Source organism: Eucyclogobius newberryi, unplaced genomic scaffold (genome assembly GCF_026437365.1).
Source record: "Eucyclogobius newberryi isolate DKJ021-1_F unplaced genomic scaffold, fEucNew1.0.hap1 SCAF_19, whole genome shotgun sequence".
Lineage (NCBI taxonomy): Eukaryota > Metazoa > Chordata > Actinopteri > Gobiiformes > Gobiidae > Eucyclogobius > Eucyclogobius newberryi.
In genome coordinates, this window is record NW_027315823.1 from 31,616,584 (window position 1) to 31,644,094 (window position 27,511).

The window sequence follows — 27,511 nt, forward strand, 5'->3', positions numbered from 1 at the left end:
CTACTTTAACTTTTTGACTTTAGTGTTGTTGTTGTTGGCAACCCCCCAACATTACAACGAGACTGTCATTAGATCTATCCAGTGTTGGCTTGGAAAGCAGTCTTCTTTGCCAATTCTATAATTCAATTGGCCCATTAGACTCACCAGTATCCGAGCTTGCTCTGGTGTTAGGACATCTCCTTCTTTACAGACTTCATGATCCTTTAGTAACGTCACAACTCCTGGGAAAGGAAACAAGCACAGGTAATTCATTAATTAGACATCTTTTAGAAGGGTGACCTGGGCATATAGAGTACAATAACCGATCCTGAACAAGGACACGTACTTGAACTCGTCTTGTGATGGTAGAATCACTTTAGAAAGTATATACATAACATATTATATATACATATTTTATATACCTTTTTTGAGAACAGTGGGGAGTCCTAGTTGTCTTAACTGTGGCTCCATTGAGTGAGTGAACTGTTCCAGAGGTCCCTCATCCAGAGTTATATCCATCTGAGCCCGGTTTCCTGCACGCGCAAAATCTGTTTCTTTGAAATGACCGAAATGCCTGAAAGAAAAAAAAAAAACATAATAATAATAAAGTGGGCAATTGTAAAGAGTATATCGATTGATAGTGAAGATTAAGTCAGTACTTACTCCTGTACTTCCTCTTTTGTTTTATTTGTGAATAGCACACCCACTTCTCCTCGGAGAAGCTTGGTCACCTGTCAAAAGATGAGATGATGCAAGTTTTCCATTAGCCAGCTTTTAAACAAACAAACTTTGGAAACTGTTTGGATGTTACCTTATGCAAATTATCTTTGTATTCATCCGTATTCCTTTTACCCAGAGCAAGAATCATTACTTTGTTTTTTCCAAAAAAGAATCTGTATACAAGAACATATATGATGGGATTAATCATTTAAGAAAAAAAAAAATTGTATAGGTATAAAAGTCTACTGTGAAATTACCTGCTGTGCTTCCATGAGGTGCGTACGTCTTTTAATTTGTTATTTCTCATATTAGCCACAGAAAATATGAAGAGGTTTCTGTACGTATCTGCACATTTTCTAAGCTGCAAAATATAATGGTCGTTATCACATTGATACGATTAAAAAACTACTAGTACTCGGATTTACAAAGTATCAAACAGGATTGTAACTTACCTCTTCTATAAGCTTCTGTTTTAACTCCAGTCCCTTCTTGGACGTTTTTGTTAAGGAAACTAAGGCGAAAAACAGCACATTTAATTAGATAGGATATGTCTGAAAGTAATAGGTGACAAACAGCAGTAGATGTAGGCTAGGCTAATGTTAGCTTCTCATGTGTTTAAAAACTTTTCGGGTTTTACGAACATATTTTTAGAAGACCCAGGCAAATGATTAACCTCAACACGCACAAACATCCATATACATCAGAATTATATTGTGGATTACTTACTTTTCTTGTCCCTCTTTGATTTCGGCATGGTTTTACCTCACGGACTGCAGCCAGCACATGTGAAACCAAAGGACCCCAAATGTTTCTGTGACAAGAGGTGCCTCAGTTTTTGCCTGAACGAAAAAAGAAAATCACTCTTTTTTTAAGTCACAGACTATTAAAGCGAGTATTATTATTATTATTGTTGTTATTGTTATTGTTGTTGTTATTATTATTATCATTATATTATTATTATTATATTATAATTATTATTACTACTACTACTACTACTAATAATAATGATAAATATAAACATATATGGATTTATCAAATAATCGTTGCTGTATATATCTATATATATATCTATATATATATATATATATATATATATATATATATATATATATATATATATATATATATATAGTGTGAACGCACTCTTAGCTCATATGAAAAGATAAAGTGGTTTGAAAGTATGTTTGTATAATATTAATATGGTGCTTGGATAACCTTCGTACATAACATGTATTTCTCAAATATTATCGTCATAGATCCATGATTTATATATATATATATATATATATATATATATATATATATATATATTGTTTAATTTTTTTTTTTTTTTTTACGTGAAACCGAAGGACCCCAGATGTTACCGGCAGTTCCATGGTTACAATAGCTGCCTCAGTCATTGCTTAAACAACAAAAAGGAATTCACTCTTTCTTTATCATAGACTATCAAAGAGAGTATTATTGTTCTTATGAGATTTTGATGAGTATTACTATTAAACTATTTAAGTTATTGTATTGAACACTTTTCTCTGAATTACATCTAGGCATGTGAGTGTACAGTGCAGACGTTCTCACTGTTGGAATCGTTCCTCGTGTTATCCACAAGAAGGCAGCAAATCACAATGTTACGAAATCAACAGGCGCCAAACGTCTTTAGTTTCCTTTTTTTCTGAGGGACATTTATTGAACTCAAGGTTTTTAGCAAAATAAGATATTATATAAAGTTGTTGTTTTTTACAACACTGAATATTTCAATGATAAAATAATCTTGTCTGACTTCTCTAATGCCCTGGGCTTGCCAAAAGATACATTTTGCAGTTGACAGAATTTGGTAAAGATAAAATCACATATCTGCTTTTGAGAAAATGTTTAGAATATCCAACAAATACATTTCCTGACAAAACCTTAAACAAATTAGGCCTATCGATAAACTATTTCTCAATCGGAAGATCACAAATACACAAATTGTATCATAATAACTTTTAATAGTAACTATTTATATTTACCTGCTATTTATTTTGCCCTTATTCTACATTGTGCATATTTTATTGTACATAACAATGTTTTAGCCTTGTGTGTTTGCTCTTCTTGCACATTATTGTATTATTAGATTAAAGTATACTTTTAATAGTTATTGATATTGATTTTATTGCAAATCTGTATTCTCCAGTAGGTCTACAACTGAAATGTCTTCATTGTGGGACAAATACAAGTTATATCACTGTTATTAAAAACTAAATGAATAATTGAGTCGTGGGTTTCAGGAGCTGTTTTCACTTAAGCATAACTAACCACCAACTACTGTCAGTCAGTTGTGTTGGATTTCCCTGGAGAGACATCCATATGAGAGACATACAGGAGAGACATCCAAATGAGAGACATCCATATGAGAGACATACAGGAGAGGCATCCATATGAGAGACATCCATATGAGAGACATACAGGAGAGGCATCCATATGAGAGACATCCATATGAGAGACATACAGGAGAGGCATCCATATGAGACATCCATATGAGAGACATACAGGAGAGACATCCATATGAGAGACATCCATATGAGAGACATACAGGAGAGGCATCCATATGAGACATCCATATGAGAGACATACAGGAGAGGCATCCATATGAGAGACATCCATATATGAGACATCCATATGAGAGACATACAGGAGAGACATCCATATGAGACATCCATATGAGAGACATACAGGAGAGGCATCCATATGAGACATCCATATGAGAGACATACAGGAGAGGCATCCATATGAGACATCCATATGAGAGACATACAGGAGAGACATCCATATGAGAGACATCCATATGAGAGACATACAGGAGAGGCATCCATATGAGACATCCATATGAGAGACATACAGGAGAGGCATCCATATGAGAGACATCCATATATGAGACATCCATATGAGAGACATACAGGAGAGACATCCATATGAGACATCCATATGAGAGACATACAGGAGAGACATCCATATGAGAGACATCCATATGAGAGACATCCATATGAGAGACATACAGGAGAGGCATCCATATGAGACATCCATATGAGAGACATCCAGGAGAGGCATCCATATGAGAGACATCCATATATGAGACATCCATATGAGAGACATACAGGAGAGACATCCATATGAGAGACATCCATATGAGAGACATACAGGAGAGACATCCAAATGAGAGACATCCATATGAGAGACATACAGGAGACATCCATATGAGAGACATACAGGAGAGGCATCCATATGAGAGACATCCATATGAGAGACATACAGGAGAGGCATCCATATGAGACATCCATATGAGAGACATACAGGAGAGACATCCATATGAGAGACATCCATATGAGAGACATACAGGAGAGGCATCCATATGAGACATCCATATGAGAGACATACAGGAGAGGCATCCATATGAGAGACATCCATATATGAGACATCCATATGAGAGACATACAGGAGAGGCATCCATATGAGAGACATCCATATATGAGACATCCATATGAGAGACATACAGGAGAGACATCCATATGAGAGACATCCATATGAGAGACATACAGGAGAGGCATCCATATGAGAGACATCCATATATGAGACATCCATATGAGAGACATACAGGAGAGACATCCATATGAGAGACATCCATATGAGAGACATACAGGAGAGACATCCATATGAGAGACATACAGGAGAGGCATCCATATGAGAGACATCCATATGAGAGACATACAGGAGAGACATCCATGTGAGAGACATACGGGAGAGACAACCATATGAGAGACAAACGGGAGAGACATCTATATGAGAGACATCCATATGAGAGACATCCATATGAGAGACATACGGGAGATACATCTATATGAGACATCCATGGGGGGGACATACATGGGAGAGACATCCATGGGAGAGACATCCATGGGAGAAACATGGGAGAGACATCCATAGAGAGACATATGGGAGAGACATCCATGGGCTAGACATCCGTGGGGGGGACATCCATGGGGGAGACATATTCATGGGAGAGACATCAATGGAGGGACATCCATGGGAAGACATCTGTGGGAGAGACATCCGTGGGAGGGACATCCATGGGAAAGACATCCATGGGGGAGACATCCATGGGAGATATATATATATTCATGGGAGAGACATCCATGGGAGAGACATCCATAGGAGAGACATCCATGGGAGAGACATCCATGGGGGAGACATCCATGGGAGATATATATATATATTCATGGGAGAGACATCCATGGGAGAGACATCCATGGGAGAGACATCCATAGGAGAGACATCCATGGGAGAGACATCCATGGGAGAGACATCCATGGGAGAGACAGGCGGAGGAGGGCGGGGCCTGGAGAAGTGAGAGCGCCGGGTTTCGCACTTTGCAACATGATCCGCGTCGTGCTCCGCCGCCACTAGGACCAAACCCTCGCGCTGCTGCAGCCGGGAGGAGAGAGAGAGGGGCCGGGCCGCGCGCTACTGCACCCCGCCATTCCCCCCGCGGCACACGGAGCGTACACACACCGCGGACACAGAGGACACCGACGCCACGTTCACGCCCGCATGAAGAGACGCGGCTCCAACACACAGCGAAGACAAGGGACAACGCGAAGACAAGGGAAATGTGTCTTTTGAGGAGCACGGCCGCCGCCGCCGCCGCCGCTGTCGCTCGTCACTGCGGGCTGCGTCAAACTCCCGGCGCCTTCAGATGATGTCGCCTCCTCTCGGACCGTAAGACGCTCGTACATTTGCTACATTTTGAACGTGACGGTGACACAGCAGATGGAGCGCGATGAACGCTAACCTCGCCTTTCCCTTTCCCCCGCAGCGTGTGCAGGAGCAGGCCTACGAGCATCTGACAAGTTTGAGTTGTTATTTGGGATGTTTTCTTCCGACATGAACGCGCTTTTCTACCCGGACAGCGGCGCACCTGCTCCGGGCTGCGCTCCCGCCGGCGCCGCGCGCAGCTCGCAGGCGGTGACCAGCGCCTTGAGGAACGACCTGGGCTCGAACATCCACGTCCTCAAAACGCTCAACTTGCGATTCCGCTGCTTTCTCGCCAAAGTCCACGAGCTGGAGAGACGGAATAAACTTTTGGAGTCGCAGCTGCAGCAGGCGCAGCACAGGCAGCAGTTCCGCGGGCTCTACGCGCGCGATGTGGCGGCGCAGACGGACGGCCCGGAGTCCAGGATGCCCGGGACCATTTGGAGTTTCACGCACGTCCGGAGGCAAGGGGAGCGGGTCGAGACGGTGCAGGGGCCCGGGGTGACGTGGACGCACCCGGACGGAGTAGGGGTCCAGATCGACACCATCATGCCAGAAGTGAGGGCGCTGTACAACGTCCTGGCCAAAGTCAAGAGGGAGAGAGATGAGTACAAGAAGAGGTGAGCTCCATGTGCAGTGTGCAGTGATGAGTAAAGCTGCAGACTGCAACACATAGCAGCAATTACAGGCTTTGTTTAACCTCAAAAGTAAAAATCAACATCAAAAGACCTTGTTGTTGATCCAAAAAGCCAAAATAATCCGAATCTACTGTATTTAGGTGTCTGTAAAGTTGTTGACTGTCCTAATTAACCAATATCTAACCTCAAAATCAGCATCTTCAATCTCAAAATGACGTAGCCGATCTATAAAGCAAATTGGTCTGAATCTATAGTTTTGTATATTGCTGAAACTATACAATTAAAGCTGTAGACTGCAACAAATAGCAGCAATTACAGGCTTAGTTTAACCTCAAAAGTAAAAATCAACATCAAAAGACCTTGTTGTTGATCCAAAATGCCAAAATAATCACAATCTACTGTATTTGGGTGTTTGTAAATTTGTTGACCGCCTTCAAGCTATTCCAATACAGGCCTAATTAACCAATATCTAACCTCAAAATCAGCATCTTCAGACTCAAAATGACGTAGCCAATCTATAAAGCAAATTGGTCTGAATCTGTAGTTTTGTATATTGCTGAAACTGGGAGGTGAGGAAAATTGTAGACTGCATCAAATGGCACACAGACAGTTGCTTACTTAACTGTAATACTAAAAAGAAACGTATCTAGACTCAGATTGACTTTGCTGATCCAAAAGGTACATTTATGTCGAATAAGCAACACAATGGTTCAGGTAGTCAAATGTAAACAAGTATAAAACTGTAATAAAGTGAATGATAGAGCCAATTTATGAATATACACATGTGCCCTTCAGTCTATGGGGTTCAGCTTCCTGTTATAGGCAACATGTTGAGGACTATTCACCATTCAAAAGATAGGAAATTTGGTTTAAATTGTGATCTGCTCTGGCAACTGTCCTAAGGTTGTATCATTCTTAAACACAAATGGCCTATAAAGATGAGGAAAAACACATTTTAATCCCTCATATTGATCAATCACAATTCTGTATTTTGGTTTGTCTCATTAAAACAAATTCAAAAGGCTTTTTCAATATTAATTTGCTGAATATAAACGAGACAGACGTTTAACAATTACCATTTTAAACAAAAATAGTGACATTTATTCCTCCTTAGTCTGGACTCGAGCAGATCATTGACTGATTTGAGATGAGTGAATCTTCAATATTTCACACAACCCTTAATAGAATTGGGTGACTCCATAAGTGCTTAGTGACTGTTGTCATTCCAGGACGTGTTGTCATGGCTTAAGAACATATTGGAGGAATGCCCTGCTGGCGACTGTAGCTCTGACTGTGTGATCTGATTAAATAGTGGGTGGTGTCGCTGCGCGGGGCAATTTTCACTGTACGTCAATTTAAAACTGTTTGCATATGTGTGGATTGTAAGTGTATTTTCTAATTGAAATGATGATTCGATGATGGAGTGAATCTGCTGTGTTTGAAATGTGTCATGCAGAATATTTGGCGACGAAAATACGCAAACCGTTTTTATTTCAATTCCAAGTAGAGATCACAATCTATTTAACTTGGAATTCATCAGTACTTTCCTGTATTACATTTACTTGAGTAACCTTTTCAAGAAGTAACAGTACTCTTCTGCACATTTGCATTCCTTTTCCATAATGAGTTCACTGTTAGTCCACTTTGCTTATTGCAGTTGCTGTTCTGAACTCTACTTCTGTGATGTCATTGAGGCGGATGATGCCGCTGAGTCTGGGCATGTACCTACAAAGTCTGCATAATATTGTAGACTTTTATCAATGGTCACTCCAATCTGCAGACTACGGAGAGTTAAAGGGTTGAGTCATTCGTTCATTGATTCCTCCGTTCAACAAGAAGACAAGCCGTCGTTCAATTAGTCCCACATTATAGTGAGGATGTGATCAATATGTCATTTTTGCAGTTCTTTTTGCATATCAGTTTCAGCTGTGCCACCATTATCCCTAAAAGAGGCTTAAAGGGCCATAGAGTTCGTCTGACAATGTATTTAACAAAACAGTGAAGGTATTTAACAAAACAGTGAAGGTATTTACAAGGTTGTGCAACGATCCATAACATATTTACGTGCTGGACCTGGTCATTTTGTATTTTATTTTATGCAATAAAGATGCAACAGACAAAACAGCAGACACATGGAAGCCATATCAAGCAATAAACTATATACTTTAAGGATTAAGTCTGATAGTGGCAAATGGATGTTGTAGGTTTGGTTTTCGGGATAGGCATTTTTGTGTCTGGAATAGGTAACGTTAATTGTATTTATACATTTAGTCTTATTTTTTGGAGAGTAAAATTGAATACCTTTTTAAACGCATTACTCATTTGAAGTATGAACACTGACAAAGTTCCTCCACAAACCCAAAGTAGCAGAGACTTTTTTAGACACCAGTGACAAACTGAATAAACTGTACACAAGGGATGAAGATGAATCGGTTCATTCTGTTTTAGTTGATGCATTTTTTATCAGTCAACTTATGTTTTTTATCAGGATTATAACGATGTAAATGGACGACAGCAGAGCATGTACAGTAGAGCCGGGAATCACAGGGTCCCTCACGATTCGATGTGATGCACGATTCACTGCTCACGATACGGTCATATCACGATTTTGCAATACACGTGATTATCCATATATTGCTCATGATATTCTATGATATATCACAATTTCTTGAACCCAATACATTTTAACAACATTTTTCTTTGTTAAGCCACGACCTGCATAAACTCAAAATGAAATACACCCATTTTAATCATCAAAACTGTCAAAATGTCAAATGGATGTGTAAACAGTTGTAGTGCGCTCACAAAATGATTTGAGAAATTATACCTAAAATGGCTCATGGCGATATATCGATACAGCAGCCTGCAATATCGATACTGTATCAGCAAATTTAGTACCACGATATTTTGATATTTTGGCACACCTCTAATGTGCAGTATATGGAGTGAGTCATTTTGAAAGCTTTGGCCTGCGACGTACCCCTTTTAGTCAATTAATTAATGCACAAGGCGTCTCTCTAGTCCAGCAGTATTCAACCTGGGGCCCGGACACCCTTCAAATGTAGTGATAAATGTATAATTATTTATTGGCCGACCAAAGTCATTTATCTAGTGCTGTATTGAAGAAAAAAAAAGCAAACATTAGACATAAGGCTGCATTGGGGGTCGGTTGTTATTTTGGGGGTTGCAACTGAAAAAGGTTGAGAATAGCTGCCAGTAACTTCTATAGTAAGCTACTATACATGTACATCAACTGCACATAGAAGACTGTTCATGTGGAAAAGTGCTTGACTTGACACAGATAATACACATTTTTCAAGCATGTTTTGTATGTGACCAACATTCCAGTGATAATTGAGCCATTGCTTCCCATCCGCTCGCCGAGTCAGTGCAAGTTACCAGAATCCATCTTTATCACACTGTTGGGAAATCCCACTGACCGCCTCATTGTGCTCCTGACTTATTTGACTTTAGTCTGTCATCATTTTTTTTTTTTTTCTTGTGCTGCCCGGTGGCTGAGTAGTTAAGTCACAGCACACATATGCCAGGCTCCAAGTGCCATATGCCAGGCATTGTCCTGAGTTCAAATCCCGACTCTTGACAAATTACAGCATGTCCTCCCTTCTCTCTCTGCCCCCATTTCACTCTGTCCTTTCCTGTCTAATAAAGCCTACGGGCAACAAAATCTAAAAAAGATAATATTTTTGCACTATTCGGTACGGAAAGAATTCATATACTGTATATCCTGCTGATATTTTATTTCTATTTCTGTTTCTCTATTTTTTTACTTCTTGCCCTGTTATTCAATTACTTAAATCATACCAAAAATGGGGCGTGGCAAAAGCTCTCAAAACTATTCAGTATCCCTCAGATCTGACCATGTATTTGATCCAAACTGCACTCACAAAACTACATTACAACTACATACACTATTAAGTACAATAAAGTACTTGGAATCTGTGTATTTATCAAAAAGGCCAATTCAACTCATGATTCACTCTCAAATCTTAAATACCATATCTTTTCAGCTGTAATCCCATAAATCCTTATGATCTAAATAAAATCAACACATTTTGGTCGACTAAGACGCCAAATCGACCGTCCTAGTTTACATTATATCATTAAACAGTTCAACAAATAATTATAATGTATCTGATCTAGAAAATACATGTTGTAATACTGTTGTTATTTTTGCAAAAGTAAAAAGTTACTTGGACTTGGACTAACTTGATTGATCCTCAGGGGAAAGTACTTGGACACAGTAGTTCACACATTGCAATACTTTAACCTGATCAGAAAATAAGTGAAGACTAAATTCAGCCAGATAAAAAATAAGCAAAAATAACATGTACAAGTAGAATAGAATAACCTGAAATAAATATACATTAAATATTCAAGAGGAGAGATACAACGCAAAGATGGACTTCGTGAACTATACTACGACCTCACTTAAATTTGCGGGCCGTGCCAAAGATGACTTTAATATGGGCCACTACAGCAAGTCAAATATTGCAAATCCATACCGGACCATCCTTGCATTTGTCTCACGTTTATTAACTCAATAGTGGTGAGGCGTGTCCCTGTCTGACCCGTACAGTCGCAACCGAATGGACTCTCGGCCAAACTGACCCGCTACTCCTCATTGTGGTGGTGATTTAGACCGACAGGCATTTTAACTGTCTGCTCTCCCGTTTCCACTCTGACCAATGCTCTTGTGTGGAGAACGCACTGAGTCACTGACGCTGAATGTGCGTGAGAAACGGGATATCCTGTCCAGTCATCGCCCGTGAAGTGAAGCCCCCTCCCTTTGCGTCCTTTTTTGGGCGTTTCAGCTCCCTGAGGGGGGATTGGCATGTTGGAGAGGGGCCAAATTAAACAGGGCCGTAGCTGAGGTAAAATGCACTGAACTAATTTAGATGCAACGGTAAGGCTTATTCTGTAGGAGTTAATATACGTGTTAAAAATATATTGAAGGTGGTTTTACTGTTGTGCATAAAAAGAGTCAAAATGTTGTGCGGCTGTAGCATATGGAGGGTGATAATGACAAAAAATATATATAATGTTAATCTTTTTGACAATTACCAGACAATATTATGGCAATCCATCAGAAATGTGTCAAAATATGCTTGTAAATGTCTTGGTTTGGGTTCAAGAATCGCACAAATAGTGAAAGGTCAGTAAAATTAACCATGAAAGTGCAAAATATCTCTTTCTATTCTTGTTTCACAGTTTGCAGTGCTAGTTTGCTATATTTGTGTGTTCAACCTGCTCCCTTGAGTTATTTTTAAATAGCTTTTATTATTAAACTATTTACTAATTGTGCATATTTCCAAAACGACTACAATATCATCAACTTTTTTAATATATATTACGACACCGACCTCTACATACAGCATCATTAAGGGTCATAATATTACATTTTTCAACAAAACCTCAGTTTAGCTGTGTGAATGACTTAGTTGAGTTCAAATGAGGTGGAAAGCAGATCTGGTCCAACAACACTTGGGTTAATTTGGCAAAATACAAACGGGGAAAGCTAAACAAACAAAGACGTTGGCAATAAAAGTGAAGTGTCAGTAATAATAAGTCAACCTGTCAAGAGCAGCGAGCATCCATTGAAATGCCCTGGGAATCTCCTCCAGATCCCGAGCCATTAAACAATTGTGCATATTTTTCATTTAGTCAATAATCTATCCACATCTTAAAGCAGGTGTAAACAAAAATCACACCGTTGGTAACAACATATTGGGCTGCGTACGCCATCTATTTATACGTACTTTAAGCAGGGAAGCACTATTTGTGTATGTTTTTGTGTGACCCCATTCACCTCTATAACACTAATGTTATTTTAACAAGGACGTGGAGGACACAGACCTGTTTTATTGGTCCGTAACCCTGATAATCAATCTCCATCCGTTCCCTCTGAGCTGGAGTGAAGTAATTGCATCAGTGTTGAGTTTCCTGTGCTGCTGTTTCTTTCTGCTCACTTCCTCTCCACTACACTCACGTTTGGGCCACTCAAACAACCAACGACTGCAGAGACTACGATGTCAAATGTTTGTGATTTCAACCACAATTCATGTAGAATAATTACTGAAAAGCACAAATCATATCACCATATAACTGTCATCCCTGTAGTATGTGCTCAACGTTTATAAAGGTGCACTATGTCACTTTTCTGCAGGAGGGGTTCATCAGGTTATTGTTTTGCCTGCATTGTCCCACCGTATGGCATTAAAGATTAGTGTTGTCACGATGCTAACATTTCAAACTGGATTTAGGTGTTAAGGCTGGATCCTAATTTAAATAACACAATTATAATTCAAACGAAACAAAACAGAGACAGTTGTAGTGTGAAATGGAGAGAGAGAGCGGGTAGAAACATTCAGCAAATGTTTGAGGGCTGGAATCAAGCCCACGCTAAAAAAAACACAACTATGGACTCATTTTTAACTCATTTTTTAGTGTGGGCTTGTACAAAATCTGATAAAGCTCAAGATGATTTTAATCAATTATCGATACTTGCTCAGGTGAGTTGTTTCCAAAATTGAAATTCCCGATGGACCTTATCATCATATATTTGGTTTTGTTTGTTTGTTTGTGCTGACAAAGAGAGATATGAACCATAAACCAAGTCAGTTCATCATCACTCTTCACAGTTACACATAAAATTCTGACCCGCTCCTGCTCAGTTTTAAAATATAGGGATTTTAGAATCACAGATCTAACTTTTCACTTGGCCTGCTTGTAGCTTGTCACCATGGAGTTTAATGCCACACTCTGGAACATTCAACGTAAAGCAATAACACCCCAGAGGAGATGAGCAGCGACGTGGCAAAGTGCACCTTTAAATTATTCTCATTCCGTCCAAATATTCTCGAACTAGACTGTGACATTCAGCTGGTTATCGTTGTATATTGATGCATTTTTGACATTCCTGCTCCGCACCAGGCACCTTCCCTCGCGCAGCCTCTTCATTCGGGCCCCTCCTGCGCTGCCGTTCTCAGTGTTTTGAATGCTTTGTGAGGCCAGTGCGCAGAGGCCTCACTGGTCGATTGATTTATTAAAGCGCTCCCACTGTGGACAGTCTAAAGATGGATCACCAGATGTTCTGACGCTGCTTCCACTGGTTCTCGTGTTCGATTTTATTATCGCAATTGAGGGGTCGGGGGCCCAAAAGTAGGTCAGGCATGTTCATTTTTACGGAGTTGAGAAGAAAAAACTAAAACTTTGCATAGGGATGTCACAGTATCACAGTTTAGTGTTACGGTTATTGACAGAAGATATCATGGTTTTATAAAGATTCACTGTTATTGACGCCAAACACAGTGAAATCCTTCATTCACGTTCAGCTAATCTGAAAAACAAAAAAGCATTACTTACATGTTAACTTTGGGCATAGATTATGTAGAAATGTCTTATTTTTGCTTCTAAAATTCACACAATTATTTTTTAGCTTCCACAGTTACATTGTGACCTGTACAATCACAATTATGCACTGTATATTATAAAATATATATACATGGAGTAAACAGAGGAATTTGTCAGCTTTTTTGTATCCCTATTAAGCGTTCTTGTTTGAGTGATTTTGATATCCAAAATAATCCAACAAAAACACTAATAAGGATTTAAAATGAACTGAAGAACAATTTATATAACACTGTCCTAACATCACATTTTCTGATCAAATCAAGGCTCACAAAGACTTCCATTCTGTTCTGTGAGATGCCACACATTGGTGTAATTCAATCAAATGTTCTTCTTGTAAACATATTTTTCGATTTGCTAATTGGACACTGAAAAACAAAATTGCAAGTTTCAAATACTGAGCCTAGATTTCTGAACATTTCAATGACTTTTCTTGACTACACCTGGACTATAATATACTAATCCATTCTAAAACTACAAAAAAAAAAGCATAAACAGGACATAACTTGACCTTTTTAGAATTATATTGAGCTTTATCAGAACCAGTATGAGACCATTTGGTAACAAAAAGTAAGGACGACTATTATTTTTGGTTGAGATTTACAGTCTATTATCTTTTTGATATCAAAATCCGTACAGATGATCGAGCTTTAGCATCAAAATCAAAACTTTAATATTGTATGTATCACACTAGTGCAAACACAGCATATTCCTTCATCAATCTGAACGAAACGCTCCCGCACTTGTCCTGCACTCGCAACGCGCCGGACTGTTTTCGCTCATCTTCGCTCATCTTTCGAACACGACTGTAAAATGTGTCACGTTGGACCTCGGCCTCTCCGTGTCCGTAAATGCCACCGCTCTGTGAGAAGGGTTCAAGGGTCGTCATCAGTGCGGCTGACAAGGACGAACGCTCGACACTCAGGCGATAAATGCCACGTCAGACGCTTCATATGTTGGTCATTTTGCAAAGCTTATTGGGCGTAACATCGACCCAAAACAAAGGCAAGACCGTTTGCATTGACACACTTTATGCAGCTTCATGTACATTTACTACAACACACTTATTCAAATTTTTTGTGTAATTAGTGACTGGTGAAAGAGTCAGTCACAGCACAGTTCTATTGTGTTGCTTTGGTTCAGTTCTAGTTCTTGTTTTAGTCCTCGTCTAGTCCACGTTTAGATCAGAGTTTGGTCCCAGTTAAGTCCCATTTTTTATGTGACGAGTCAAACGTTGGACAAAATATAAAATTATATATAATATCCATATGCGTATCCTTGTGAAGTAATAGCAATTTAGTTTGAAATATTACGACATTCCATTAATTCTATTTTATTTGTAATTCAGCTTTTCCCCAGCATTTTGAGTTTTTGTTATAAAATATATACAGTACTTTCTGCACTAAAAGGAGCACTTAAAAAGCCTTTAATTTTCTCAAAAAACAACCTTGCGCCTTATATATGGATTCATTCGGGTTGTGCTTACTGACCTCGAAGCGATTTTGTGTGGTACACGTTTTGTTTCGCTTAATGCGCCTTATAGTCCGGTGCGCCTTATAGTGCGGAATATACGGTACTTGATATTCACATTTTGCATTTCTCCTGCACGTTTGTGGGTATCCATTTACATTTGTCTGATATATAAACCACAACTAATGCATTTAAAGGCGCTTTTAAGTCTTGTCTGTTTGAATATCTTCTGATTGTCATTAGTGTGTTTTGGGATCATTTTTTGCCTCTTATTTAGATGTGTGCGCAAGTGTGAACACATCCTACGCTTTTGCATTTATTGTATTCGGTTTCATCATAGTCATCACATGTGGGGTAACTGTCTCCCATTATACAATCACAAAGTGTCAGCACAGACAAAAACACTCAAATTGTTCTGCTTCATTTAGTTGCATTGCTTACTCCAGTGCTTTGTATGCATCTCAAAAGCACCTTGATTATTCTGGATTTCTCTCTCTGCAGCACCTCTGTCTCGCTCCCCCGGACGCCGTGTGGAGACAGTAGTGACTGGGGCGGGACGAGGGCCTCCTGGGCATGTTTTCCTGCATGAATAATTCACCTCCAGCTGAATTTAGACGTGGGTGGATCAATGCATCGAGAAAATCTGTGGCACAGGCACTTTTCCGACGCTTTGATCCTCCCTCTTGTGCTCCAAGGAGGTGAAAGCCTGAGTTAAGACGTGGCATAGTGGAACTCAGCTTTACCTGTATGATCAATAACATTCTATGAGCCATGTATTGATATTTGGGCTGTTTTGACTAAATACATACCTTTGTTGTGGATTTTTTGGATTATAAATTGTGATTTCTACAGATCTGACTTGTAACTTGTTCCGGTCACATGCGTGTCACTCAGGAGCATCTTGTGGAGTGGGAAAAAACTAAGAGACAAAGTTAATTAAAGCCTAATATTGGTACAGTATCTATTGCAGATTGTAGCATATAAGAATCCAGAATTAAGGAGTTTTAATACATTTTATTATTGTATAGTACGGGTTGAGCTTGTTTTTTTTGCTTTTTTGCTTCTTTGCACTGCTCTTTTAGACATACAAGGAGAGAGAGAATCTGTTTTTTGTTTGTTGTTAACTTGCATGTCAGGGAACTTGATGACACTGATTTTTTTTCCCCCCCTGTGTTCACATTGTTGTCGTAATACAATTCATTCAGTAATTCATTCCTCAACATTGTAGTGAGGAGGGAAATACAAAAAATATTAATTGCATCCATCAAATAACATATGTGTTGAGGTATAAACAACGAGGTGTGCAGGTTTTATACAGAATAGGACCACTCTCAGATGTTGTTTACAGCTAGGGATGTCACAATTATTAGATTAATCAATAATTGTGATTATTGTAAGAACCAAAAGATAATAATCATAACCACTTTAGAAGCAAATCTAGGTATTTTTTGTTCAATATACAGCCCAAAAAATAGACCTAAATGTAAAGAACTTTATTTTATCTGGCTGTTTATGTCACATTTAACTTGATTTTGTCTTTCAGAAAGGTCATTTGTGTAAAGTCGGTCACAAACTGGAGAAATTTAAGACTTTTTTGTTTGGTCACAGTCTCAATAATCGTGAAAAATCATTAAATCCTGATGTTTTTTCCCCCACAATAATCGTAACACCAAAATGTTGTATTGTGAAATCCTTATTTGCAGCAGAAGAAACAAACCTAAATGTATGCATCCTTCACTTTGCACTTTTGATTAATTTATGTTAATTTTAAGAGGCTGTTCTTAATGAAGAGTTGCAGTGTAAAACTACATGTGTCTGTCTGTCTTTGACCTACCCTGTCTAATCCCGCCTTGTTATATTCATGGAGGGATTTTCTCTAAGCTCTGCCCACGGCCCTGAGCCACATTTTGGCACGCAACCGCCGCACTGCACTGTGGGACGTCCGGCTGACACTTCTCTGGAGCACCGCTGAGCTCCAGGATTAGCGGCTGCATTGTTGCTTTGTCACTTCTTCTTCCCGTCTCTAGGTGGTCCTTCTGAATTCACGCTCTCATAATCATTTAGGATGGTATATTTTAATACTGGCATTGGAAAAATCCCTTTATTAAAACCCCTACACTACTTAAAATGCTAATCAGTGACTCTAACCTTTTTTCTTTTTCATTTTAATGTCAAGATAATGTTATTGTCCCCTATAGCAAATGCATTTATTAGTCTAAAATTTAATTATTTCAGTATTTTTTTGGGACTGATGTGCCTAGGAAAAATCTATTTAGCAGTTTTCAATCTGAATTCTTTGGAATGAGACATGACATTTTAAAAGGGAGAAGTAGCATATCAACATATCTACATATTGCACTGTGGAATGAGATTTGCATTGCGTTACAGCCACACACAATATATGAACATAGGCACTATTGTGTGTAGCTTCTTCTGCTGCTGGTTACCGTGCCGTGCTCCTGGGTTGGATTATTCATGGATATCGATGGAGTCAAGAGCCAGCGGAGCAAAGCCAAATGTAAAAATGCAAGACAGCACCTGTGCTTTGAAGTCAGCTGTGATATAGAGTTTTATATTATACAACTGTTATTGCAGTAGTTTTGTGGCTCTGAGCTGTTTCAATTACCAGGAGCGCTGACATATAATTGTATAACACAGAATTTAGACTGTGGTTGTCAAAAATATAGTGACCATACTGAAAACCACCACATAAACAGGACACATTTGACATTTCCGGAATTGGACTAGCATAAGACCACATGATATTACAGAACGTACGAGTACTTTGTGTCTTGAATGGGGTTCTAATGTCCAGCAAAGAGTGTTTTTTATTATCACTGTGGTCAAGCGATTGTGTGACATCACTAGTTGTCAGGTTAGTTTTACCTACAGTCGGTTTTTAGGTTTGAACAATTTTATTTAGATTATAAGGACTTTTATGGACATTAGGAGAAACAAAAAGACTTGGAGTGAGTTAGATATGGCAGTCCATCATGGATCTAATCTTCCTTTTTGCATGTTTTCTACTACTTTTCCGTATAAATATTTGTATTTTTTAACTCCAGTTGTTGTCTTTTTAGTCCAGATTCACGGCTGGCACATCATAGAAATACTGAATAGTTTATACATACTAGAATTCTTACATCAAGTTTTAGAAACAATAGGAGAATACATTTGCTAAAATAACTATGAATGAATATATTGATGCTCGTATATGTATTAGTGAGAGGAGTAGACTTTTTATATTGGAACAATTCTCAAATGAATACACTCTTCTTATTTACTTTCTATTTTTCTAATTGAAATAGATTGGGCAATAAAGCTTAAAAGATAAAACAATTACCATATAAATCTGTTGTCAGGATTGCCATGGATTTAGCCTTTTTGTACTGATACTCGTATACAAATATTGGTTGTGCACTCGGCGCTTTTAACAGACGTGCGAGTTAATCACTGTTATATTTCAATTGTCTGTTATTCAGCGGGACGTTTCAGTGTACAGGGACATAAACCATGCGCGTTGTCAGGGCTGTACGTCCCGTGTGGAGATGGGCTCCTGGTGCATGGTTTAGTGCTGCTCTTAAATCAGTCTGAGGCCCACCGTGCGTGACCTTACAGCAAAACACGTGTGGCTCTCATCTGACCAAAGTACAGTTTGTTCGTGAGGAGGAAAATGTGACACGCACTCAAACATATCTGGACGTACATAGCTGTGGTCGTTTGGTGTTAGGGCCCAACCAATAAAGGCGAAATGTAACCGGGCAGTGGGGACTTTGAAGAAGGAATACATGCAGCTGTTCAGTTTACACGTTGGTAATTGACAGATTTAAACATGCTGCTTTTAATCTGGGATCAAATATGTCGTAACGTTTGAAAATGGTAAAATAGAAGGCTCACTCTCACCAGAGAAACTGAATTAAAACAAGAAATTGGCAGCTTAAAGGTAAAATAGAAAGAGGACAAAGAAACAGCACAGAGAAAAACACTAAAGATGTATTTATTTTGTTCAGAATGTTCGAGAGGAGCTGCAAATGAGCAGCTATGATTGAAAATAGAATAGAAGTGGGCGATAGTGACAAAAATACCTTGATATTTTTTGGACTATCCTGATTATGGTATTGAGACGAAATTATAAACATAGTTGCACAAAATTTCAGAATTCTCCCCTTACACCCTTATTCTAAAGTTTTCATTCTTAATTGTTTTGTAGCATTTTTTAACTGTAATCGATATTCTCAATATTGATATTTTACATATCTTCAAAACAACATGCATTATTATCTAACATGTGTTACATTGTCCACCTTTAATTGGACAGTTGTCTTATGCGCTCTATGTCCAGTAGAAAGGACTAAATAAAAGAATCACTCACTGAACATGATAAGCCTGTTTGTTGTGTTATTAATGGTAAATTGGCTGCTGGAAATCTGTAAGTTTTTAAATCATGTGAAAATATAGCAGAGTTAATGTTATTTACCCCTAGTGTCTACACCGGTGTGTGTGAATGGGCACGTTGGGAGTGGTTTGTTGATGTAAAGCGCTTTGAGGGTAAAAACACTACATATATTTATAAATGTGACCATTCACCACCGCTGTCATATTTAATCTCTAAATCTGTACAACATTTGTTTAAATGTTTGCCGTTCTCATCATCTATACCCCCAGGTGTTTGCGCAGGTACAGTTTATGAAAGCCTGTGGTCTTCTGATCTATTATAACCACTCACCCACGCCCTGGATTTGTGCCAGAAGTGAACATCTTCATCTTCTTTTCTTTTGTAAGCGGTTCTCTCTGCCGTAACAGCTCCACGCCCTAAACACAGTCAGGACATGCTACCTTAACTGCAGACGTACATCATAAAGCCCCCCATTATCGGATTGTATAGAAGATAGAGTGTGTTTCTTGTGATGTATATTAGCTTAGGTTTTGTCCCATTAGCTCTAAGTTGAGTCAATACTTTTGGGATGTGGTGGCATTGTGCTTCGTGCAGCGGCTAAATGACCTCATTGGTGAAGAACAGTGCTTTGTTGTAAATGGGGCAGGGTCATTGTATTGTATGGGACCACGGGAAGGCCACAGGGAACACGGATTTTCTGTCACCGTTTGCTATTAAGGCAAAAGCTCATTCCGCTGAGCTAAGGTAATGTTACAGTGAAAGAAAAGATTAAATAAGACCATAATGAGGTTTTCAAATGTATTGCAGGTAGCTTTGAGACTCCGGGTTTAGCAATAGACCAAGAAATTGCAAGTAAACGTTGTAAATTAGGGACGGGCAATTTGTCAGTGCTAATATTGATTGTGTTGTCAGGAGTTTTTTCAAGGTTTTGGTCTGATCCCAGCTATTTAGTGAAAATATTTGATTCAAGCCGCCCGAGTCTCTGTGTATTCATGTGTCCATCTTTTTAAACAGATTAGTGTGTTCAAATGGAAATAAAAGGGCAAAGAAGCGCAATCACACACAATCTACATAAGAAGTACTGACAATTTTTTTATGGTATATTCCATATGAATATATTTTCTTATACAAGTTAAAAATCTGAATAATTGTTACTATCCATCCATCCATCTTCTGCTTATCCGGGGCCGGGTTGCGGGGCCGGCTGTCAAAAGTGGTGGTAATCATTACTAGTCAACTATTAAAAAGGTATTTTGATAATCATTATCTGGACTACACAGTCTCTAAAAAAACATGCAAAAATACAAATACAGTGGCATTATGTAATCTGAATGTAAAAAAATAATACATAAGTTTAGATTTTCAACAAAAATACACTTTATTCTTAACCGTATTCCAGTTTCTTTGCATTAAAAACAATAGTAGCCGACTACTAAAATGATCGTTAGTTGCCTGTTGTTTTGTGGAGTTTACTACCACTTCCTTAGTATTGACTTTAAAACCCTAATATCGGTATTAGCACATCCATCATCAACCACAACAGAAAAACAAATCGTAACGGCTGGAAAAAATCCCTTGGAACCGTTTTGTCAAAATGTGGTATGTATTTTCCTTGTCCGTTTTCCAATCACAGCAGATCGTGACGCTCCCATTTAATGAGTTTTTCATTCACACCCTGGCACTTATCAGACCACACCTGCAGAACAACCACAGCCGCTTTCATTTCAACTGAATCCTCTCACAGTCACGCCCTTTATCATGGCTGTTGTCATGTGCGGTTAACGTCGCACCGAAAACAACACGGAGAAGACGACAGAAACCGGGCATTGAGCCAGTGGACTGTAGTTTAACCGTCAAATCATTAGGCCATCAGAATACACGCTTTCAACACGGGGCGACGCCTTCAAATGTCTCTAAAAGATCGGGCACAAGCTGCAACTAATACTTAAACCCAGTGATGTGTTGTTTTCTCCTGCCTCGTTGGTCGCTTCATTTAGAAGTGTAGTTAATGACTTGTTCATCCACTTAATGGTTTACGGTTTGTGTGACAGCAGATCCCCGAGGCCACAGAAACATGGCTCTGCGCCTGAGACCTCAGGCTTTCACGCAAAAACACGAAACTGAAAATGTACAGATGTTTCCCACACAAACTCCATTACGTTTAGATGAAAAAAACTCATAGCCGGCCAATATGGATGCACTCCTCTTTCGATCAATCCAGCTAAGGCTGCAACAAGTTCATCGATTAGTCGCAGTTAATCGGTTTGTTGAAATTATCATCAACTATCACAAAATAGACAAATTTGACAGACAAAAGACAAAATTGGCCTTTTATTTTGGATAAATATGCTTTAACCCTTCTTTTCTTTGACTGCTACCCCCTTATTTTCTAAATTTATTCCTATCTTCATTCTCTTCTGGTCCTGCCCGGTGCTGTTTTTGTTTTTTTCTCTTCATTTTCTTAATAACAAAATCCTCATCAACTAATTGGGTAATTTAATAATTGAAAATTTGATAAAAAGACTCTTTTGATCATAAATAAATAATGAGGATCCTCGAACGGCTGATGATGATCGTTAGTTACAGCCCTAATCCCAACACTGAAGAGGATTGACTCAGTAAGTGCAGTGCTGATCGTTGTATTGTTGGGATCCAGAAAATGTATTGATCAGTGTTTTGATTCCAGGATATTGGGTCAGGGTTTGGTCAAGCAAGGAATGAAATCAGATTATTTACAATCAGTTATTCTGGCCCAGAACGTCTCCTAATGTTTGATATTTTACTTATTCATAGAAGCCTATCCTATACCTGATAACTTGAAGAATAAATATCCACTACACAAAATATTTTGATCAGTTTTAGCGATTTTTTAAACTGTGTTGTAAAAAAATATTGAACTGTGATGTTTGCATCGCACTCTTTTAATATACTTTTTTACTACAATAGAAAACATGACATGGGTTAATTTACTAGTCAAACTGTAAAAAAATAAAAACAGTTGAGACAAAACCAAGAATAATCGAGGCTAATTTAAGACTTAATATGAAAAATCATACATAAAATTGGCTTTTTTAAGTTTTCCTTTTTTTAAAACTATACATTTATGTCAGATTGAGCCACTCGGTGTTGCTGCAATATATTTAGTTGTTTGCGGTAATGATTACTGTGTTATTGATATTGATACTCTTGCAATTTGCTGTATATTGCGCAGCCCTAATCACTTTTGTGCATAATCAGCTGACATATACAAGAAGACTGACGATCTAGTGTACATCCCAGAAAAGAAAGGCCAAAATGAAATCAAAGACTTTTATCCTACATCCTTGGGTGGTTCCACTGGCTCCACACGAGTCCAATTGTGTGAGGAATGTTCCAGCACTGACACAGATTAGCAGTTCTCACTAAGCGTTTGAGAGCAGAGACTTGACAGAGAATACCAAGGATAGTTTAATGAAGCGATCCATGTCTGGTTTGAAACAGGGAGCGAACAAATGTCATTAGAGTTCAGTACAATGCAGCTCTGCCTCTCACAAATGAATCAGTTCAAACAAGGATAGACAGTATTCTGGTTTGGCTTTTTAATTTGTTCTTTGTTTTTTTGACATTTCAACCGTCTAATTTGTGACGTTTCAAAGTTTCATAGTAACAGTGAAAGGGAAATCTGTTGAGTACTTCACCTTGAGTTTTGCCCAGTTTGCCACTCCCGATGTTAATCAAAGCTGTCGTTGGATCGCCCCTGAAGGAGTTCCTCTCACAGGGAGTTGGGCAGAAGATATACTGGGCTCTGATAAAAGCAGGGCATTCAGAGTGCAGCCTGCTCAGAGACAGTCTCATTCATCTTACACTCGAGGAGGTTTAGGAAAGTCATGGTCAAACAGATTCATGTGTTGGACTATTAGGCAGGTTTATTTGTAGAGCACAAGTCGTACATAAGGCAATTCAAAGTGCTTCACACAACAGGAAAAATGTTTTAAAATCATAAAGACATGACAGAAATCACAAAACAGTTTAAGAGTCATATGCACAGCTAAACAATTACAGCTTGGAAGATGTTCTACTGTCTTTTATGTTGCTTGACAAGTTCTTGAGTTACTCTTGAAGCAAACACATTACACACATTAAAGATAATTTATTGTAAGGCATCACTTATTTGAGGTCATTTTCTGTTTTGGGCAAAGTGTGGTTTGCAACTCATTTAAACGTTCTGTGTCTCTTTTTCCTTTTACAGCAAAACTGAAATATGTTAGAATCCAGACAATGTTTTGAATACCGAGCCAATTTTTCTTTTGTCAAATCTCTCCTTTTTATATAACATATTGTGCAAAATGATGATATGTTTGATTCATTTGGATTGGGTTGTAAAATAAAATACAAAAACCAAAAGGGAGCCCTTGCAAAATCCTATTACCGGGACTGTTTTCAAATCTGGTCAGTATATTGGCTTTGGGGCTTTGGGACTTTGGTCACTTTGGTTTAGTCATTAGTTTATTCATCAGGGACAGTGCACATAAAACTTTGACCAACAGGAAAGACGCTTGTGCCAGGTTATTGCAAAGATGCTCATTTTTTACTTTCCGTTCCTGGACAGGTTAATGTCAAAATGGCGTTCATGGCAATAAAATACAATAAAAGTACCATTCTGTTTACATTTCAAGTATATTAAAATAATCACTCAGCCAGTCATTCATTTAGTAAAACCACTCCCACTCCTAAACACCACCTCACACACATCCACACAATATTTACATCATTACAATTCATGTTCCTGCATTCGTGACAGTTCAGTGTGTACACGTTTGTTTAGTTAGAAGCCATTGTTTCCTCAGGCGTGTGAACATGTCATCATCTGTACATGATATGATGTCATGTGGGAGGCTGTTCCAGAGAGTTCTGACCTAAAGAGGTTCTGCATCTCTGAACTCGGTCAATCGCGTGGCTAAACAACAACAACAACAAACTATCTTAACGCGACGCTTCCTTTTATCTGACCCTCATCCCACTGCTGTCCGCTCCTGTTCTGCTCCTGCTGCTATCTCGATCTCTGCACTGGGAGAGACAGAGCGAGCGATCATCAATTACCTTCGTAACAGGACATGGTGCACTGTCAACAAGAGGACGTGCAAACTGCATGTCCAGAGCTCCAGGCTGGACCAGGGGAAGTAGGTCAGAGTACGAGGTATCATTGAGGAGCTGGGTTAACATGATTGGACCCAGTGTGGTGGTCTTATTAGCCGCAAGTAGAGTTACAAAAGACATTAAATGGGTTTTATCTTTATTAGGTTATAGCACATACACAGGCAGCAATGTCAAAGCATGTATGAATGCCTCACTGGACAACTTCAATCTGATTTTTACTGTCTTAAATACTTAAAAAATGTATCTATTGCATTACTAGCATCCTAAATATTCACCGTGATGAGTTTATAAGCACTTTTCACAACTCTAACAAGCATTACCGTGATAACAGCGCATTGACTGCTTCATGGAAGGTAAAACGCTCTATAATAAGATGCAAAAAGCACACAATGGACTCATTTGAATGTGATCTGTGGCAAAACAGATTTTATTTAATTGTCTGAAAAAAAATTGGAACCAGCTGTGTAAAGATCCAATATGTAACTGGTAGTGAGTCTGCCACCTGCTTGTTGCCATGGATATGTTGTTGTTACTTTGCTTGGAATGTTCCACAGTATGGCTTAAAACCTATTTATCCCCCCCAAAAAAATCTGTTATTTCAATGTTTTTATTACAAAAAATGACCGTGGAAAAACATTCTTCCTGTGAGTAGGCTCGCCTCTCCACAGATCTGACCTGTTACAGCTTGTTCCTATGGAGATAGAGAAGTGGAAAATTCCAGGCAAAGCAGGAACATCACCACAGAGACGATCAGGTGTCATATTATATTTAAGTTACAAGTGTGCCTGTATAATGAGCCCATACGCCTTCAAAATCACATACTAGTGTTACTTTTCTCCTTTTTAGAAGCAGCTGGAGTAGAAAGGCCAAACCACTTACAAGTTTAACCAGTGCCAGAGTGACCCAAAGTGCTATTACTGTCTATGTATGTCTGAAATATATAGTAGAGAATTACTTTAAACACTGGGTTTCTTGATTTTCTCCATTTAGCCTAAGTTAAGAGCATGTTCAGACTGAGCGCTTCGCCAAACCTAGAGTTACTCATAAGATTATGCACCCAATGTCTGGACCTAAAAATAATTATTCTAAAATGTTAACCAGCCACCTTCAACAGGAAATAAATACATGAGTAAAATGGAGAAAACATTACTGTACTTAAGTTCGGTATGTAATAAATAGCCTTTTGTTTAGACTACTTTTAAACACGAATATAAGTAGTACTGTACTTATATGTTCATGAGATTTTATATTAGATCTGACAAAGTTGAAAATCATTCCATGTCAAGGCAAGGTCTAATTTTGTGCTGTTTATGTCATTTTTTGAATATTGAAACTTGCTCAAATGAGTATCTAGTTTTGATACTTGTTTTAGTGACGATTAGTGTCTGATTTCTGATACTTTTGCCATCCCTAGTACGTAATAAACAAATCAAACACTATCAAAACTGTACATTCATTTTTCAGTGTCATCTTACAGACACCCAAAGCCACGCCCTAAATTTGCCTTGTACATTATATCTCTTTCTGATTGAATGACGGATGCAGGCCAGGGAGGCGGTTCCTATGGAGATGAAATGGACTTGATGTGATTGGCTGATGTTTCCGTGGTCCTCTGTAAACACGCACAGAGGTTACTCACAGTGGACGAGGCGTGAGTAGATGAAATGAGTGCTTCACCTTGATATGTCGTGCTTTTAGAAAAGGCGTCTGTGGGTTCCCGAGCCTCTGTTTCTGCCCTCGCGGTGCGGTCCAAACCAGCCCTGATGCATTAGCGATAACGCACGGTTAGCACACGTCACACACGTGTCTCGGCGGCGTCTGGAGGGAGCATATATATTACACAGCCGTGACAATCAATCGATGACCTACTGTAGCTCGTCTCTGCTCCACATTCTGCCATTTCCTCTCTTTTGTGAAAGCCCGTGGCAAAAACCCGTCTGCTGTTCGGCTGTATCGCTGCTATGTATACAAGTAGTAATATTTAAAAGTATGAAGTATTATGCTCGTTACTAATGCTCCCTTCACTACAAAGACTAATCCTACCACTGCAGCTGCTGATAGTACTTCTGCCTCCTCCTACTTCTATGTAAGTTTTAAACTATTAATCAATTCACTTAATATTATATTCTTGCAAATACTACTCCAAGTACTTCAATAGACACTCTTCCTTGTCTTCTTCTTTACAGCTGCAATATCCATGTTTTAAATGATCTTACTATTGCTGCTTATATGTTGAAGTCTTCTACTTTTCAGTATTTTGCTACTACAACAAACTATTTCTATGACTTACTGCTAACCCTACAACAACTGTACTACCTGAGTCGTCTTAGTCCTTACTACCACTTGGGCTACAGCAAATACTACTGCATCTACTTAATCTACTACTATTACTACGACTATTACTTTTACTTCTGTGCTGATACTAATTCAGCTATTACTGCTACTACCAATGTACTACTGTATGACTACTACCATTACTGGTGTTTACTTAGTGGCCTAACAATACTAAGTACATCAATAACACCACTACTTCACCAAATACCACGTATACTAGCACTGGGGTTGCTTATATTACTCACTACTAACCATTAGGGTACGAGAAAAAACAACAACACATTTAACCTAGCTTCGTTTTATCAGAACATTTATGAGACGACCACAACGTTTAATAAATAAAGTTTAGTCATATTGTGTTGAAAGGGTCAGTCTATTTTTAAGGATCATTGTGGTATCAAAATCAGAAATCAGTATATTTTGGTATTGTTAGTAGTATTACAATAACACTACTAACCATACTTACTACTACTAGACCTTCCACTTACAAATGCAAATATAAAAATACACAACAGATACTATTCCCACTTCTACATTTACACAACTACTGCTACTACATACACATAGTTCTTCATACCCACTGTACTACTCCAACACTAAATACTACTGCCACTGTAATTAGTACTAA

General features: G+C 38.6%; 2 protein-coding genes across 5 annotated transcripts in view; one reads left to right on the forward strand and one right to left on the reverse strand.

Annotated features, from left to right (window-relative positions):
* The window catches only part of mrto4 (MRT4 homolog, ribosome maturation factor), a 286,325-nt gene that overhangs the window by 1,203 nt on the left and 257,611 nt on the right, over positions 1 to 27,511 (reverse strand). The window contains exons 2-8 of the mRNA XM_072452665.1: positions 1,426 to 1,469; positions 1,152 to 1,210; positions 957 to 1,060; positions 791 to 872; positions 643 to 710; positions 402 to 553; positions 145 to 221 (exon numbers count right to left, since the gene is read on the reverse strand). Coding sequence (XP_072308766.1) covers positions 145 to 221; positions 402 to 553; positions 643 to 710; positions 791 to 872; positions 957 to 1,060; positions 1,152 to 1,210; positions 1,426 to 1,453 — 570 coding nt within the window. The 5' untranslated portion in view covers positions 1,454 to 1,469. The remainder of the gene's footprint in view (positions 1 to 144; positions 222 to 401; positions 554 to 642; positions 711 to 790; positions 873 to 956; positions 1,061 to 1,151; positions 1,211 to 1,425; positions 1,470 to 27,511) is intronic.
* iffo2b (intermediate filament family orphan 2b) overlaps positions 5,556 to 27,511 on the forward strand; it is a 44,774-nt gene continuing 22,818 nt past the window's right edge. For 2 of the 4 annotated variants that reach the window (XM_072452651.1, XM_072452652.1), the window contains exon 1: positions 5,556 to 6,101. In XM_072452651.1, the coding sequence (XP_072308752.1) occupies positions 5,599 to 6,101 (503 nt within the window). In that variant the 5' untranslated portion in view covers positions 5,556 to 5,598. The remainder of the gene's footprint in view (positions 6,102 to 27,511) is intronic. The other 2 variants (XM_072452653.1, XM_072452654.1) reach the window with 1 other exon arrangement.